This window comes from Hippocampus comes, unplaced genomic scaffold (assembly GCF_001891065.2).
Source record: "Hippocampus comes isolate QL1 unplaced genomic scaffold, H_comes_QL1_v1.1 scaffold59, whole genome shotgun sequence".
NCBI classification, from domain to species: Eukaryota; Metazoa; Chordata; class Actinopteri; order Syngnathiformes; family Syngnathidae; genus Hippocampus; species Hippocampus comes.
The window spans coordinates 1,811,827-1,831,667 of record NW_017805406.1 but is presented as its reverse complement, the minus strand read 5'-3'; the positions used below and the strand labels follow the sequence as shown (position 1 = coordinate 1,831,667).

The window sequence follows — 19,841 nt, the reverse complement described above, 5'->3', positions numbered from 1 at the left end:
TTAGCCCCAGGGGGACAAAGTAGTGGAATGCAGTTAGAATTATGGCAAGTGAAGCTGGAGGCGTTCAGTATGGCTTTGTATTGCCACACACAGACTCTTTCAAAGCTCGGAATCCATTATTTTTTAGTCTAATTCCAAACCGCGGCTGAGGCACTTTTCCACTCGTTTACCCTTATTTCTTGTTTATGAGTTTTCTTTCAGTGAAGTAGTTTTTTTAATTACTGCTCCCTCGCTCTCCCATTTATGGCCTTGTTTTCTCTTGTTTTTTTGGGGGGGGGGGTGTTTGTTACATCAAAGTTGTTCTATGATAGTTTTATAAGTTGCACCAGTGGCTGGAAGCAGTGGGGGGGTATGGGGGGGGGCAGATTAATAGGACGGTAATGCCATTAAAATGTTAATGTGTGGACTTGGGCTAGATGCTGAAAACAATAAACTCCACTTGATTAATGACACTCAATATGGGCACACGCACACATGCGCCCAAGGACACACACATGTGCGCGCGCACACACACACACACACACACACACACACACACACACACACACACACACACACACACACACACACACACACACGCACGCACGCAACAATGCATGCACACACCAATTACTCCAACGTTGGTTTTGTGGCGCAGCCCTTTGTTTAATATTGTTATAATCATCGTGTGAGACTATGATTCTATTAAAAGGCGCAATATCTTGAAGCCCGTACGCCCTGCAGGTGAATAGCAACGATTGCAGTCAACGCACTAACAAATGCACAGGCGCACAGTCAGGGTGAGAACAAATCAGCAGTCGCGGTGGAGAGGCACCGTTGACGTCGGAGGCTTCTGTCACACGTGGCTCCCACCGTTTCCTGCCACCGGGTCACAAGTTTCAACACAGCGGAATAGAATCACTTGAAAGCCTTGTAGTGAGTTGAATCAAATTAGAAACTCTAACACCAGATTAGGTGCTGTTGGATTGGCCTACAACGCCACAAATAGAAACCACTACGGTGGAATCTCGAAGGTCAAAAACAATATGTGCCAATTTTTTTATTTTTGTACTGTGGAACCTCCAAAGTTGAATGCCGCAAAACTTTTCTCAAACATGTCTTATTATATTGTGAGCATACTAGAGTTCCACATTTGCACTTGAGAGATCTTTTGAAATTATTGAAATGTTACAACAGTTTGCTTATACAAGGAAACCATACTTGAATTTATACATCTGCGCCTTGCTTTCGCAGTGAACAACGGCAGCTTGTGTTATTTTTGTTGACTGGCTGCGTGGTATCGCCTCGCAGTGAAAGACAAGGAGCAACTTGATGGTTGACAAATATTGTTTCCCTTAGCCTCCCAGCATGCATACGTATTCGCGGAGGGCTGCTTCTAAACCGCTTTGAAGGAATGACTCGAACTCCCAGGCTATTGCGCGAGATACTGTGCTGCACGCCGCGGGCTCAGCACACACACGCTCTTAACGTTGCTAACACCTGATCAGAATGTGCACGCATGGATGAGGACACAATAGTGGCAGCTCATTAAGGACTGAGAGGATCTATTTTATTAAGTACAAAATATAATTTGAAATTTCATAACATTTTTATTGTTGAGATTTGTAAACTTCTACGACGGCTAAGAATACTAAAAAGCCACTTCAAAAATTGCCTCTTCAATCTACTAATGTTTTATGATGCTGATATTTTCCTCCTGGAATGGATTTGTTTCATTTCTATTAGTCCCGATGGGGAAGTTTTTATTAAAAAATAAATAAACAAGTACAAAAGAAATCAGAGATTGAGCAGTGTGGGTCAAGAGGTTGAGGTCTGTATTGAATTGTACGCACATAAAAACAGAACATAAATCCCATAAGGGGAAAACTCGCGCTCTGTTTAAGGACCAACAATGAGACTACAGCAAGGACAAACATTGTCAATTGTCAAGAGCCAAAAGTGTTGCCCACAACACACACACACACACACACACACACACACACACACACACACACACACACACACAAACTAAACAAACGGTAAGAATGAGGAGGGTGGGGTGACAGGTAACATCAGCAAACACTTCAGCATACAGAATGAGCAGAACCTTGGTTAAAAGGTATGTTCCTGTGTGAGAATAAGAGACGCACTGATTACATCTGACCCGTATGTGACCGAGACATTGGAACGATCCAGATCAGCCAAGGCCATGGGAGTGTGTTTGGGAGGCTTTTCTAACAAGTCCAACCAACAGATGGCATATTTTTAAATGAAAAAGTCATTCACGTGGTCTCGATCCAGAGGTGCATGATTCACACTTGCGGAAGCCAAACGTGAAGTCAGCAGGAGACTTGAGCAGCGACTCAAGTGGCTGCAGTGAAGCTCGAGCAAAGCACGTCCTATTTTGAATTTGGTGACCGCCTCTGGCCTCGAGATTTTATCCGAGTATGACAAATGATGCTTGATATTTATCAAGATGTGCATTGTCCACATACGGTTGAGCCCCCGAAAATGGAGGCACTCTGCTAAAAATGGCTGTAAAGATGCCATATTTTTGGCAAATCACTTTACTCAAAGTTGCAATTTTATACGCCTATGACTGAGATGGTGATTGTGTTTCAAATCTTATCATGGTGACAGATCAAGTAAAAATATGTGCATTGTCCACATACGGTTGAGCCCCCGAAAATGGAGGCACTCTGCTAAAAATGGCTGTAAAGATGCCATATTTTGGGCAAATCACTTCACTCAAGCTTGCGATTCTATACGCCTATGACTGAGATGGTGATTGTTGTGTTTCAAATCTTATCATGGTGACATATCAAGTAAAAATTAAAAAAAAAAAAAACATTTGTCCAAATCCTTCAATTGGATGGTGCTTTTGGAACCTCCATTCACAAGCTTCAACCAAGGCAATTGTTTCCATTCATACAAATGGCAAAATAATTAATCCGTTCAATTTTTTCGGAAGGAATAAGGGACCCTTTTTGGTTTTTTTTTCGGAAGGAATAAGGGACCCTTTTTGAGGGATTTCTTCTTAAGAATAGTGCAAAGTCGAAAAATCTTGTTTGTGAACTTTCCAATGTCAACCGGGGCGCCACAGTAATAAAATGAATAGAAGGATAGATTTATAGTGACAAGGGTAATGCTGTTTCATGCTGCTGCTGTATACGGAGGCAAGGACGACACATTAAAAGGCAAACACTGCGCAGGTTTTCCCAGCTTTGCCAAGGCACACTGGACCAAAGGCTTTTCGTCTGCCGCTTTGTTAGATCAACACAGATTGGACGAACTGCATCGGCATAATCCTCACAACACTGCACCCAGGCAGCTGCCTGGTACGGCACAAAATGCTATCTCAACTGGCGTGCGGGATATTGTCACACTTTGGTTTACACCAACGGCGACAGGTTTGTCTTGGCTTGTCCACAGTGGGAGAAACTCACCACAACATGTTCCCACGTAGGAAATGTGTTTTGCGGTTGAAGCCTGGCTGCAACAGATGGGCTATTTGTGGACATGCAGAAGAGTGGAAGGTGAGGGAGAAGGTGCTGCGGTAGGGGGCGGGCGGATTCATGACTCTCAACGGCGGAAGTAAGATCCTCGTGTCTAATGAATGCTGAAGTGTGCATTTTCGCATGTTCACCGGCGTGTTGGTGTGCGTGATAATTGCAGCGTGGAGGGCCACTTAGGGCCACTTTGGACCACTGCATAATCGCGACGTTTTGAAGCGGGAGGGGGAAAAACACACACGGCAGTTCAGAGGGGCCTCTTGTTACTCATGCATGACCAGCCCATAATGCACTTGTGCGCTTTCACTCACCGTTGGCAGGACAACAGAGTTAGTGGGAGAAAGATTTGGGAAGACGAGTGCGCCAAGACTGTGGGAACGGCCAGATTCCTTCTTATGCTACAAAACGATGAAGGAAGAGCAGCTTGACTCTTAAGCGTTTCCGATCCATCTCGGTGTTTTCTCCTCGCTTTCACACTACCGCCCATATTAATCTAAGGGGGGGGGCTCTAACTTTTAATCTGATCAAAAATCACTTGATGGGTTTGTTAACTTGGTCAACATGACACCGTATGAACTCTTTCACAACAAAGGACAGTTTTGCAGCAGGTTGTGTCCACTCTTTGGCTAGTGTAACAAACCTTCCCAGTCTGCCGCCGGCCAATCAACGAAGGGAGCATTGCCACGTGAAACCGGGGTGGAAGTTTACAAATGTATCAACACCAAAGAAAGCAAATTATCGGAGTGGCACCGTTGACATGTTGAACTAAAAACACTTGCGTGGAAAGGTAGCATTTTTTGAAAGTGCATACGTGTCTACAGTAAGCTGGGATGTGCATTGATCAGTCTGGCTCCCGACAAGGCAGATGTGCGCAGGCAGCTAATGGGAGCGCTAGCCCCAATTAGCCCTCGGAATGATCTGCCCTACGGAACAACGTAAGCAAGTCACGTTTCCCTTTGAGATGACGAGAGGAAAGCAGCGAGGCAAAGTCAGGATTTGTGAGCCTACCTGCAGCTGTTCGGCAGCCACCGAAATCAGCGTGGCTGTCTGCTGTAAAGGTTTATGAAGCCATTATGTTAAAACGTGTCTCTGTGACCTGTGGAACGGAAGCACAATTAAGCACACAATGGCACGCTAAGTACCATGGTGTTAAATTAAAGGCATCAAGTTCATAATGACAGCCAAAGTAGGGAAGAGAGTGACAGCTTTAATATTTTACTTTTTGGGTAACTTGGTAGCACATTATGCAGTTCATTAACACTGTCAAGATTAAAAAAAAAAAAAACACTGAACCTGACAACCGTGCATTTGAAAATTCAAATGACGGGCATTGAAGATGTGAAATTTTGGTATTGACCAAATTTTAAGAGAAATAAATAATCCCAATCAAAATCCTCAACTACATTTTCTTGATACACTTTGCAAACAATGATAAATGATTCTTATTTATTCAAGACATTTGTTTGAAGTAATCATATTGGTCTCCCTCAGCTGCTTCTGTTAATAAATAGAACCATGTCCAAAAGACACAGAATGACCAGGTAATCGGCCCCAACTAAAACCGAGGCCACTCTCGGAAATAATACTGTCAGCGCTCGAAAAACCCTGAACGTCCGGGATCTTTACTGTACACTGTATATACTTGCTAAATACCGTCGTGTATAATATGGGTCGGGAGAATATTATCGCTTCCTGACAGATGAGTCATTTGGATGATATAACCTCTAGCGCAAACATAAAGCCGCAGTCGGGTTAGAGCCGGTGTACAAGTTGCAGAGTATATAGCTGGTGACTTCCATCAGAAGAGCCTGGCTGCATTCTGATGGAAACGCACTCTGTGTCGTTCTGGAGAGAGGAAATTATATGTCATGGTCTATAAAGCAGGCACTTTATATATTTTCCAGAGTCTGTATCCTAGGGGCTCGGATGATTGTACATTGGATGTCGAACACTCACTCACCATGACATCGGCTCTTTTTTAAGCCACTTAGTTTCTCTGCCATAACTGACAGGAGAAGATCAAGCTACTTTCCTCCCCGCTTTATTCATATACTCGGATCAGAACCGAGCGACAACAACATGATAGATGGAGAGCTGTTCTGGCTCGCCACGTACGGCGGGCTTCGGAAGCCAAATGAATGCTTCCGAGTGGCTGCAGAGGCTAGAGGAGAGCAAATGTTTTATCAATAATTAATCTTGATGTTAAAGGCAGTCTGCCGTTGCAATTATTCGGACGCACTCTGACATGTAAACAGAAGGCGTCCGCCATCCAATGATTTATTATTATTTTTTTTTTTACATGTGGCCACGTGTGACATCTGCTCTCCGTGACTGATTCAACCCGGAAAGAGGGCACATTCACCAACTGACTAACAAGTGCAGCATCCCACTGTGAAATGATACAGCAACAGTGAGACAAAGCGGCTTCTTGGGATCGCCGCAAACTGGCACTTTTGAACTTTTATTTCACTGTCAGAATACAAAACAGGCTGTTCAACAAGTAGTTTGCATTTTTTTTTCCAAAATAGCTGCTTATATGGCCTAAATCACAAAATAAACATCGAAATATTTTGCCCGAGCTGTTATCAGAACGTGATGTGTGCACTGGTCTCTTCATCAAAAGTAACTTTCCAATAAATAACATAGCAGCAGCAATTTTGTCCATGTTTTGCAATCGTGGCTGAATATTTTGTGATCTTTTCAAAGCGGCTCTGGTGCGTATTTATTTTTATTTTTTTACATCCCAGATTGGATTAAGAGTAGGTTTGTAAATGGCAACACATTTGGCATAATTTTCACATTTGAGAGTAGGAGAAAAAAACTGATTGAAATGAATATTTCTCCAAATATGATTTTTGAGACTCAACTGACGGTGCGCCGCCGTTGTGGCAACGTAGCGCACTCCTCCAATGCTTCAAGATGAATCAAATATAAATTCCACACAACTGACCAACTTCATCACGCTCAATTGATCGACAAATCAATAATCACACCTTTCCCGAATGTGACCACCGATCATGATTTTTAACGCCACCTCCAAGCTGTTGGAGTACAACTTGCCGGCAAGAGCGTCAACAAACGGGGCTTGAAACTTGAGTACTTTTTTTTTTTTTAATTAGTCACACGATCTGCTTTTGCATCGGTGTGCACTTTCCGCCGCACCACAAGACTCGGCAGCGCTTGTTAAAACACTTTTCATATCTATGCAAGTACAATGAATGGCGGCTGACAAGGGCGCTTGTCTGCCAATTGGAAGATTCTCATAGAGAGAGCGCCCCCGCCAAGATGAAAGCCCCCGGGGGTGAGGTTGTCAGGGGGGTAAGGCAGAAGGGAACCGCGGAGGAGAGGAAGGACAGAGACGGCGTCGCGCAAGATAGACAAGCACGCTGTGAATAAGTGAAAAGGACGTAATAATGAAAAACCAGTCTGAACATGTTGGGAGCGGCGGTTTAGGAGGGAAGCAACAACAACAAAATGTCACCGTGATGTTTGTTTTCCAAACCTGTTCTATCCATTTATTTCTCCAATAAAAATACTCAAGTGTCACTTCTTCAGCATTGCTCTTTATCTACGATCATATCTCCATGCATAATGAATCATCCCAACTGCTTGAATGCATTATTCATATGTTGTGTGCGCACGTCTGAATGGTTGACGCAATGTCAAGGCTCATTTACTGAATCTCTCATGCCCGGCTACTGTTTTTTCAGGCTATTTTTTTTCTCCTCTGTGCTGTTTTTAACTTTTTTTCCCCCCCAAACACTTCGGGCCGGAGTCAGCTGTCTCGATTCCAAATTCATATTTCTTGTGGTGAAGGAACAGATGTGAACTCCTCTCAACCCCCCCCTCCACCCTCCCAACCCCCGCTCCCCGATCTCTCCCGTTACCCCCAACAGCCGTCCAAATCTCTCATCCCTCCACACCTTGATGACACTCCAACATGCTATGTTTTCCGTTTGCCCCGTCGCTGTCTCATCACATCTCATCACGGGGAAGCTCTGGCTCGGCTGCGGCCAGGTCGATGTCTTGAAAGGATCTCAAACAAGCCGCAGGAAACAACTTAGACTTACCAGACATCTAGACAGCCCATCAGCGCGCTACCTCTTACTTGATGCGTCTACATTTCCCGTAATAAGTATCCATCAGCAAAACTGGATCGAGCGAGAATCCCGTTTATCGCGTGGGATATGATATTATATTTTATATTATACATATATACACTTTATAGACACCTCCTGTTCTCGTAAACTACATATTGCAGTGATTGCGCAAGAAGACTGAGGCAAAAGGCACTTGCTTCAAGCTGCTCATTTGTCACCCCCAGTTGAAGATTACGGTCAAGCTGATGCATAAAACGTATTTCCAAACACCAAAACGTTCAATCGAACCACACTCTATTATTTCATCGAGCGGAGGTTCTCAAACTTAATGTTAACGCAATGTGAAATGCCACAGACAGGCTAAGGAAAGTAGCATTGATGTTTGGGCAATTATAAAACATCAAACAACTGCGACTTGAATACACACAGAGTGGCAAACGGTACAAAAGGAGCACATAACACAACACAAGCACTTATTCTCTCTGAACTGTATTTAAAATGCGAGAAGGGCAAAGAAATTTGCATGGGGAAATGAGACCACGAAGCCAGGGACCGATACCTGGCAGAAATAAACCTCATGAATAGATTGCTTCCATTCAAGATGCCAACTATCGAGTGGAGCAGCGATCCGGACTTACTCCCCTCAAAGACATCTTTGCCTTCCCCGTATGTGACGTGAGCGCCGACACCTCAGTTTGGTTTAAAGATTAAATATAATTAGTTTCTCAAGTGCAGGTTTAGCAACCGGATGCGTGCAAGACCTTCGCAAGATGTCGCCGGCAAACACCGTCATCAGGACCGACATATAGATTGCAAGCTGCATCGGTTATCCGGGAAAAGCATGATTGGGAAACGGTGCCGTTACATGGAATTCTACCCCAGTATTGGACATTAGGTCCAAAGGCAGCTCGTGTGAAACCTCATTAGAGATCTCTACGGTGGAATCTGTATGGATGTGCAGGATGTGAATCCTGCTGACAGTACATTTCCGACTTGTGTCATACATCTTCAATTTATTACTTGCTGCCATGTGCAATAAGACATGAAGCACTCGTCTCGGTATTGCAAGGAATCGTAGGCGGGAAAATGTCTAAAATTCAGGTTTTGCCAAAAGGGACGATAATGCTAATGCAATCTTCGGGCGGAGGAAAGTGCGGAATATTCCGCCCCGCAATCGTAATGCCTTTAGAGGTTAAAGGTCGTGTCAGAATTAAGTGGTATGAAGGTTATCTCCGTGCGTTACCTTCTTAAAAATAGTCTAGACGAGGGCAAGCTAAAATGAGAAACTACTTGGAGTACAAATGTAGGGTAACACTTTAAATAAGGGCAGGATTAGGACGAGCAGTGGGTTTGCAACAAGAATTGAGGAGCACTGCTTAGTCCCAGAGAGCTTGCAACTAATTACAGGGTCTGTAGAACTGCGGTTTGAATGTGGTCTTATTATTTTCGTTCCCTTTTCTCGAACAGCTTTCCCCGTTTTAGGTTCTGTCTCTGTGTATGTGTGTAAGAGTTGGCATTAAAGAGTGACCACTGGGGTGAGGATTTGTACGAACAAGCTGCCGCGATTGAATTTGCCGAAAATACGTCGGCCTTCACAATGTGCCCCCTTCCTCTCTCTGATCCATTCCAACTACAGAGCGGTGCGATAATTTTGCTCCGTGGGTGCTTCTCAGGGGATTAGCACAGATTAGCATTAGCTGGTCCATTTGAACGACACGGAAACCGTGTAACTGCGTAGCAGCCAGAGCTGTCACTAAGCAAGCCTGGCGGAACAAATGACACCGCGGCAGGAATTTGTATACCAAAATAATAATAAAATAAAATCACCTTTTAAAATCAAATTCGTCAAAACGATCAACTCATTCCTTTGACCTGCCATAAGCATGTGTTTCAAAGCTACGAAAGCGAGGGTTTGCGTCTTTAAATTCAATGTGAGACAAACTGTAATGATGACGATAAAGGCGAAACTGTCCTTCTTAGTCGCAAAGATGAGCGTTAAGGAAAAACAGAAACCCTTCCGGCCCTCTAATAGGCATCTGCTGTATCTCGAACAAGTCAATCTGGTTGTGATCCACATCACAATTCTTCTGCTACTCATCGGAAGTCGAGTAGGAGAGAAAAGCAAACATCTTTAAGATAAGCATTGAAATTAGTCGTAATTGGAGACCATTTAAACCTATAATAGCTTATTTGTTTCCTCAGCAGGAGGTTTCGGGTCGGAGAATCATTTTGATTAGAAGTGGGGATGAGTTAGCTATAAAACTACTGAGCCGAAGCCTGGTGGGACTGGAGCAGTAGTTTGTGCATCTTGCTGTGCTCAAGCAGCGTGCTAATATGCGAATAAATGATGGGAGGATGATGAAATTTCAAAGAAGCAGGAGGAAGAAGCATAAAAAGCTTCAAAGAACAAGATCCATCATATTTTCCTAATGAATTCCAAAACCTGGCAAGCCCCAAAAATGAATTTGGGGCTTGGCCTGACTTTTTTTACTTTTTTACTACGGACAGTTCATTTTGTACAAAACATTTGTGAGACTCCACTGCCAAATACCAAACAAGCTGCGGGATCCTGCAGTAATAGCAGTAAGCATCAGGGAGTGCACTTCTTCAAATGGGGAGGAATAATGTTGAGGATCCTAAAATGGACTTGCAATGTGGCAAAAAAAAAAAGACAGACGGTGCAGAAGTGATGAAATGTGGACACACACACACACACACACACACACACACACACACACAATATAATGTGGGCGCCCCAAGGCGCATTAAGCAGGCTATTGCTCACCAGAACTAAGGGGCTTCAGTTCATTTGTTTTTTTTTTTAATTTTTTTTTTATTAAATTTTGTCAATTGACTCCATTGTCCCTTCCCTGTACAACAGGACAAGGGCAAGCTCTAAAATGGATGGCACCTACACTTCATATTTAGGGTGCTTTCAGACTACCACCCTCCGGTCCGTTTTCATCTAACAAGTTCAATTTCCATCCGCGATGGTCAGATGTTAACAAAGCAATCAAACTTGGGAGCGAACAAAATCAATTCCTCAGCCACATAAAAAAAAAAAAAAAAGAGAAAGAAGAGGTGTTGAGAAAACAAAATTGAGAGAACCAAATTAACGACAGGTTTATTTCCGAGCAACACAAATTCGTAACGGGGTAGCAGGTAGCTAGCTAGCTTGTAGACAGACGCGGTTGTTTACTTGGTCGTGAAATCAGGAAAACAGCGGTAGTGGCAGTTGATTGTTGGAAACCTTTTCACTTTGAGGAAATATCACACCCGTGTCACACAATTGTAATCCCTTAATTGCAGTCTTTAAATTCTCAATAGCTGACAATTAGTCGCGAACTCACAGCAGTCCGAAACTTATTGTCGGGCATATTCCCACCGGCTAGCATGACCCACAGAGCCATTGAAATTGTGAAGGACAAAAGAGTGGAAGCCGGAAGGATAGATTGAATCTGATTTTAGCAAGTTACAACTTTATAATTTCATTACATTATTACATTCGTGTGCCATATGCAAAACAGAGCCAAATAGCTTTCGAAGGTTGAATTAAAAAATGGGTGGAGAGGGGAAGGCAATGGAAGGCAGCTCCAGCTGTTGATTAGACAAGCGACTTGCAACTTGCTTCAGGCTACAAAAAAAAAAAAACAAAAAAAAAAAAAACGCCCACTCAACTACACACAGACACGGAAACACAAGCGCACACAGAAAGTCAATTAACATGAACATGTGTCTTCGGGGAATTATATTTCAATTAGCTTTTGCTACTTCCAGGCATCTTTCTTTTGGCGTTGCTAAAACAAGTGCAGATAGTGATGTGTGCAAGTGCAATGAATCCCACGTTTCAATTAGTATCATGCCATAACTCCATTTTAATAATGTGTCGGGCAATTAAACTCTAAATCCCTATTTTGAAATATATTACGAGATACATTTAGCCGGGGCTAGCATATGAAAAGGCGTTTGAAAATATCACTAACGTAGCTCGATTTTGAAGCACATTTAAAGTCAAATAATATACAGAGTCCACGACCGAATCTCCATTGCCTCGTAGACACAAGAGGAAATCAGCATCAGCGTATAGATGGATGCTTCTCATTTTAGGGATTACTTTGTTGAATTACAACTGCGATTAGTCAAGAAGAATATTGGCGCCGTGAGGGTGGGAGGTGGTGGGAACCGTGGGATTATGTGTGGATTTGGCTTCATTTCCTGATTAGACACTGAATGGATGCTCCCTTCAACGATTTAGACAATGAAGCACTAGAGAGAGGAGAGGGGAGAATTTGAGCTATGCCCATATTTAGAGGCCATTGAGTTTTAGGTGGTAAGAAACCTGCTTTTTTTCCCTTTCGTCGATGTTCAGCATCCATGCATTTGCGATGAGTATACGCTTGCCACCTCAGAATGACTGAAACGATGTGAGCAAAACAGTAGCACCCTTCAGTCCATTACGTCGACGCAAAGGTAATTCCAAACAAGAGTGGATTTCTCTGCGGTTCCTCTCACTGCTGTGTCTACAACCTGCGGGGCGCAAGTATGCAGGTGCATTTTTTTTTTGTGTGTGTATGGTGGCGTGCAGATCACATAACGCGCTAGCTGTCTCAGCACAGTAATATGGGCTGTCTTCGCTTTGGCTGAATTCATTTTTGCCAGGAGCGGACGCAGAGTCCCCAAACAATATTGGCGACGGGGGCGGGAGAGCAAAGGGAGGGAAGCGGAGCCACGTTGTGACCGTATCTTTATCTGGGCTCCAGAAAATGATTACCGTGACACGTACGAGCAAGTCTCTCCACTGTGGCCCATAGGGATTTGTATGAAAAGGAGCTGTCAGATGAAAGGGCACCTAACACGAAAAGAACATTATCAAGGATAAGGCTTGTTAAGAGGAGCGTGATTCATGAACCTGGAGAGCACGTTCGGTTCAACCGCATGCTACACTAACCCACTTCATTTGTTTCCAAGTGTGTTGGGGGGGACAAAAATTCTAGAACTTCCTTTTTCAATCTTCCTTCATTTTTTTTTCTTCCCCTGAGCAGAAAACTGGAGTGCGAGATTAGCCAGACGCTAATCCCCTAGAATTAGACGCTAATAGAGACATCAAATGCATGTTTACACCCAGATATGTTCACGCCATAAACAAAGTGTCTTTGTGTTTACGTGAGGGGCATTTCGACGACAGGCAAATCTCACTGAATGTTCTGAACTCCTATATGGAGAAGGACAACGCTACTCGGCGGAGCTGTGCCAGAGCAGAGGCCTGCGCCGCTTGTCCCTCAAGTCCCCAAAGATGAAGTCTGCAATCCAATCAATAGCAACAAAAAATGGACAGGAGTCTTAATGATTAAGTGACTTAATAAATAAATACGACCATCGCAATCTGGAAACGTCCTTTGATGACTCTTTTAGGGGAAAAGGATTTCAAACCCCCAAATTCTTGCTTATCCACAAGTCACAGGCAGAGGCAGGCAGCCACACAGCAGTTGCTATATCATAGTCTAGTTTGAGCATGACATAGTAGTGCTTAACCTTATGTACAATTTGTTTCGCGAGTATTGTACCAAAATGTGCCAATAAATGGGAAACAAAAGTCAATTGTACATTAAAGTTATGATGAATCACATCCAATTAGCGCATTGGTTTATATAAGAAGAACTGAATTGTTTACAAAGAAATAAACAAACCCTGCTCCCTATCGGGAGTCTTGTTTGGGCTGAAAACGCTCTGCCTCATTATCGACTTCTCTCATGCACTTTAACAGAACAATATGAGGCAGAGCTGTGCTGCCAATTTGGAAATGAATTAAGCCAAAATATATTCTCGACAAAGATGTTTTTTTTTTTTTCCTGGTAAATTTCAATCTCAAATAACATTTATTTGCAGCCAGGGAGGCATTAGTCGACAGAATAAGCAATGTCTCATCACTATGCTTCGGTAATATACAATTCATGAGGACTTAAACGATTTGCTGAAAAATGCAGCATGCTGTTTGAATATAAGCCCGACAACCTAATTGGATGTTTGATGACTAGTATGCTTCTATTGTACTGAGATTACCATAACAAGCCGTGACAGAGCGTCATTGCCATCATACCACCAATTACTCGCAGAGTGTTTTATTTCCAGAGAATACTTGCCAAGAAGTGCTAAAGCACTCGGTATCGAAGATCAGTGAGCACGCTGACGGATCAAAACTGAAGTATCATAATGGAAAACAGAGCTCGCGCATGGTTTTCATCAAGGCCATTTTCAGAAGTGACCATTTAGAAAAAAAAATTACCAAGTATTCAGTTCTGTGCTGGATGTCATGTAAAAATAATGCTGCCAATTTGATGAGGTGACTTTTTGGACTATTGTCCTGGAGATTTCGCAGCACCCTCTCAATAAAAGCATTTTTTCCCCCCCGAGGCATTATGGTAAGAAATTAAAATCAATTCACCACCTACTCTCAACCAAGTTCTTAGAACGTGCATACAGTTCCACACCAAGGACTTTTGCATTTTGTCAGACCATCAAAAAGATGACTAAAGTGATTTATACAGAAGACAAAAAAAAAAAACAAACCCACGCATTTCCACTTCATAATGATCAGATTTTCAACAATTTATACTTAACTTTAAACTGTGCGTAGCGGCACACTATTTTCCTCTCCAGAAATATTAGTGAGAATTTCTCCCCTTACATTATGGTCTATGAGACGAAATGACGTCAGAACAATAGCAGCGATTTTGTCAGGTAAAATAACACACCGGAGTAAACCCGGTTTATTAAAAAGTGATCAGCAGCAACGGCAATTGTGTTAGGTTGTCGGCATCAAACTGTGCAGGGTCATTTCGGTCTATTAATATTAACGTAAGCGCTGCCAGCCGCTAGCGCTGCTCGTGCTGCTACAGCGGCTAACGTTGCTATCCGCTAGCGAATATATGATACTATGGCCGTGGTAAATGGGGGTTTACCGAAAATCAATTTCCTAAATTAGGATGCACGGCAATTTGGTGGTCATTCAAATTGGGATTGCTGGGGCCTGAGCAGAGGTATGGACTCAACTCCCGAGTCATGCCAGCGTAGGGAAACAAATAGACCGACCAACCCGGCTTTAAAAGGGACTCAGTGTTCTCCCTTTTAGGATTCAGCAGGAAAATAAAGCAAAGATAAACTCATCAACTGAGCAGAGAGAATCAACCACAGGTGTGAAATTGCGCATCATGTTTCAGGAGCAGTTCTGCACCGGTGTGTACTTCTACTGTGCCAGGAAGAGCTTGTAGCTTCTGAATCCTACCACAATCCCCCGCAGCCACTTCCTCCTCTCTGTTTCAACTTTTTTAACACCTGGACTAACAAAAAGACTGGCTTTGATCAGGGGAAATCCTTTGGCAGAGGAGCAGTGAATCCACAGTGGGGCTCTGTGCATGTACGGCTGGCTGTGGGCATGCGTGCGCGAGGCACAGAGGTCCAGAGCTGCTCCACAGAGGATTCCAAGCTTTGAGGCTTTATGCCATCAACACAAGGTACGGAGCACCTCATATGCTCAAACCTGTCGGAGCGCAGCCATGAAAATGGATGCAGAAGTAGGAGGGGAGAGTGTGCGGCGCGCGAGGAAGAAACAGAGTCGTTTCTCCCATGTAATCAGTGGCTCTGCAAACACATAAACACACGCGGACAGACACACACACACAAGGCCGCTTGTTATCAGAAGCTTTCCCACGCTGCCGCGCTACAAAGCTCCAACACCAGGACTGGCGGATGAGAGCGAGGGAGGAATGGACGAAGGCGCAAGGGGGATGGAGGGTCAGCCTTCGGCGGCTTACGTTCACTGAGGGGATAAACGCATGACGCGGCGGGGGCTCGTACGCCGACTCGCGAGATCAGAGTTGGAAAACAGATAGACTTGCAAGCGAACGAGCGGGGCGGCGGCACAGGAGATAAACTACGAATCCTAAACAACACGCAAAGTGCGGTCGTCGCACTCTTATCGTCAGGAGATTGCGCCTTCCTCCTCCGCAGCTCTGCTCCCATATTGTTCTGACATCAGCTCTTCTTCCTGCGTTGCTCGCTGCGTTGCCAGCCGCTCAGCCCCGGGCTCTTGCGTAAGAGGTGCATTTGCATAACAGGCGCTTTTCTCTGGCTCATGGGCACATGCCGGGCAAAAGCAACAGCAACAAGCTTAAAAAAAATAATAATAATAATAATAATAATAATAATAATAATAATAATAATACACTTTTGCACTGCCACCGTGCACTTGTCTAATCCATGGATACTAGACCGAGCCAGCCGCAGCATACAGCGGCGAGCTTGTCGGTGACTTGAGTGATATCGTCTCCATTCAGGAGGAGGCTGACCTGCCTGCTGAGCGCGACCTGTACAATAATAGGCCTTGCACTGGGAAATGACTGTTCAAATCAAGCAGCCTAGCATTATCCTCTTCAGGGTTGCGGAGACTGCGTGGCGCATTTGTGTGTGTGTGTGTGTGTGTGTGTGTGTGTGTGTGTGTGTGTGTGTGTGTGTGTGTACCAGCGCCATATGAAAAGAGACCGACGTGCACTCTCCTCTCATTGCGTCAGGTCCTCTTGAACAGAAGCTATGCAAACACAGCACACATTGGCGGGGATATATGTACACACACACACACACACACACACACACACACACACACACACACATATATACTGAACATGCTGCGGATGAGTGTGCCGCCCTTTTGGGATCATAAGGAATGGCGACGGATAACAATGGAAGCACCTCGAGCATGCAACATACACTTTGCAGAAGGGATAGGCAACCTGTGGTCCGTGGGCCTTACATGGTCCACAATAGCATTACGAGCCACACAGCCATAAAATAGTAAAAAAAAAAAAAATAAAAAAAAAATGAAACCACGACGGCTGTTACAACATTTTAAACATTGGTTGAATCCTGTCCGTTTTTTTTAGCTTTCTCCAAGTGAGCAAGGCCCTCACCTCCTGTGAAAGCTAGCTCATGAAGAAATAGCCATCAGAGTCCATTTCTTATACGGACACAACAATAAAGAGCGGATTGCAATAGAGGAAAGGGATCACGGTATCATACATCACATTACGAATGTATCAAAACCCAAACAAACAGCGCCAGCCATAAAGTCCACAAATTACTTTGGATCATCCAATGACAGTACAGTATTATTTGATACCTGCACATCCATACCATAAAATAAGAAATATGCAGTATTTTGGCATCCCTCTCGTGCTTGCTTTTCATGTATGCCCCTTTTCACCGGCCAGAATATTGTCCTAAGACGTGGGGAGCTGCCATCGTTGCAGTCATTCTAATACTTTACGATGTGTCAAATATGGCAAAGCTACTGTCACAATGACTTTTTATAAAATAGTACAAAGCACGGCAAGAATGAAAAATGTTCCACTCGGGCGCATCATCGGATGCCTCATTACGTAGGGGAGATGGTGGTAGGGTGATTTTGGAGTGTAAAGAGCAAGATAATTTGGTGGCATTGTCGGCTCTGGTGAAGAAAAAAAAAAAAAGCATGGAGAAATTTGAAGAAGCCTGAAGTACACTTCGAAGCGGTCTCCAAATAGCTGCAGCTCACAGAGGAGCGTGAACTCTATTTTTCTTGCCGCCAGCTCATCATCTCCTTCTCCTCTTCTTCCACCTCCGGAAAAGCCAAGCCAGTCAAGTCAAATGTATTGATATACAGTAGCCTTTGATTACAAGCCATGGCTTTTCTTTCTAAAGACGACTTCAGCCAACTTCAAATCCAAACAACTGGGAAAAGGTACCAGGCCACTTCCAGTTTGGTCGCTTAGCAACCGGTGGCAAACATGGCAAACTCAAGCTGGAGCCTCCCTGTGCCCTCAACCTGCAGCGAATGCTGCGCAAAACAGGTACGGCTCTACAACTACTTGGTTGGTGGGTATAAACGAGATCCGTAGTGTGATGAAATATGCAACAGTCAAACAAAGATGATTTCATTCTAATAATCAATTAATTTGTCCAGAAATTGATGAATCAGATTTAAAAACAAGTTTTAATTTCTGCTCCTTTATTAAAAAACAGGACTTGATTCCAAATAATAATTGACACTCTGAAAATAATTAACTTGACAATCGAGCCGTTGTCGATTAATCGTTGCACCTCTACTGTGAAATATTGAGATCTGTGCGAGTGCAATATTACACGGGCAAATATCCAATTAGGACATGACCTAACCTCACCACAATAAAACTAGCAGTGTTTGCAACTGCAGCGTAGTTACCAGCTAAACAACAATTTGCTTGCTTCTTCCATTTCTTCTTCTTTGCATTTGCCAGGAGTCTATATCGCTTGAAGCACTGTGCTGCCCCTCAAAGGCCAGTCTTGGTACTATGACAGACATCTGGCTTGGGGTATGAGACTGGATGGTCTGAGTTGTTACGTTTTGTGTTCGGTTTGCTATGTTCGTCCTCTTGAGTGCACTACGCACAAAAAGAAAAGTAACTACAAACATTTTTTTAATCATCATGTGTGGGGCTTTTCATTTGAAACATGAGAATGAATGTACCACGCTGTGGGCGTTTTCACCATGTGACCTTGACCTCCAACGTCACTCTAGTGTTCATCATGCAGTTCACACACTACACCACAATATGGAGACATTAGGGTGGTGCACTTGTTCTTGCACCTCCACTCCTCCATAAAAGGCACGTCCAAACAAACAAACAAAAAACATCACCGTTATTAAAAAAAAGAAAATGGATCGCCGGCATCGCAACAGTGACTCATCAGAAAGCTGCATGTCCATAAACACCTGAGGGGTGGGGGCAGCACGGATCACGGTGAGGTGTGTCCGCCTCCCTTGCGCCTCTTCCTGGGCACGCGTTCATGTTTTTAATTGCCACTGGTGGGAGATGCAGAGCAATAAAAGGCGCTCGGGTCGCGTGTTTGAGAAACACCTTACCCATTGCTAGGCACTAGAGAGGCAAGACCCCCAGGGTGGCCCCTCATCACTTTCCAAATGCAAAGGTGCACCTATGCACGTGTGCTGTACATGCATACAGAAAAGCACTTGACTCTTCGTTTTTGCATGCAAGGTGCACGCACACGCCGTCTCACAAAGAGACGCGTCGCCCGCAACTCGAAAAAGACAAAAAGCTTACCTCGAAGAAGAATCCCATAAATAGTGTAGAGGGTGAAGATGGCATGACTGTTGAGATTCATCCTGGCTTCTTGTTGTCTTGCACGTCGCTCTCGCCTCAGGTTTGTCCGCCTCGTAGCTTCCCCGACCGGACCTGCTCCGTTCCAGGTACACTTTTAAACGAGTCCTTGAGGTTGAAAGGTGAAGTCGAGCGAGCTTTGAAATGGCCCACCCCAAAAAGGTGCTGCTTTTGTTGTTGTTGTTGAGTTGGGTTGTTTACAGGAGCTCTGCGGTGAGGTTCAGTTGTGCAGACAGTGAGCCTTCGTCGATCGACCGACGACTGGCGTCCTTCGGTAAACTGAAGATGCACTGCTGCCTTGCCCCACTCCCTCCGTGGAGCAAGAGAGAGTCGATAAGTCCCGCCCACACGGCTGTGACTGACGCGAGCCTTTAGCCAATCAGCAAGAGGAAACTGGGCTGTGAGGGAGGCGCTCCGAGCATGAAACACGCTGTTAAAAACATCCTCCCTTAGAGTTTCTCATGAGATGAAATATTTTTCGAAAGTGTCTTGGAAATAATTAATGTAGTCGGGGGGGGTATGACTATTTAAAACGAGGTTTAATCCAGCATCATGATGCATGTGAACTGAAATTATGGAGATGAGCTTGTATTATTGTCTTATTTCATATAGACGTTTTAAAAAGACTTAATTGGAAACGTCAACAAGGCACAACTATAAATCAGTTCTACAACATTTTTTTTAAATGGGGTGTAATGGACTCGAGGATCATGTTTGGAATTAGTTGTACCATGATGGTATATAAGACTACAATATTTTTAATTTTGCATGCAGTACCTATGGCAATTATTCCTACCCCTGGTTAAGATGTGCTAAAAGTCCAAAAATAAATTCAATATTTGCTGGCGAAGCATTTTTTCCATTCTGAAAATTGGAGAAATGGTTGATCAGTCATAGAGTCAAGCTCCTCCCCTGGCCATCTCAGTTAACCTGTGGAGGGGGCTAAAGAGGAAAGGGCAGAGCAGAGGGTGCAGATTTTCCTCTTTTTTTGTAATTTTGGTCCTATATTATTTGGGGAAAAATATATATTTTCAAAGCTTAAGAAAACATTTTAGCCAGGG

The 19,841-nt window shown here is 43.9% G+C and overlaps 1 protein-coding gene across 4 annotated transcripts in view; it reads right to left on the bottom strand.

Moving 5' to 3' along the window:
* cadm2a (cell adhesion molecule 2a) overlaps positions 1-19,097 on the bottom strand; it is a 166,899-nt gene extending 147,802 nt beyond the window's left edge. For all 4 annotated transcript variants that reach the window (XM_019873457.1, XM_019873458.1, XM_019873461.1 and 1 more), the window contains exon 1: positions 18,724-19,097. In XM_019873457.1, the coding sequence (XP_019729016.1) occupies positions 18,724-18,784 (61 nt within the window). In that variant the 5' untranslated portion in view covers positions 18,785-19,097. The remainder of the gene's footprint in view (positions 1-18,723) is intronic.
* Between the last annotated feature and the right edge of the window lie 744 nt (positions 19,098-19,841).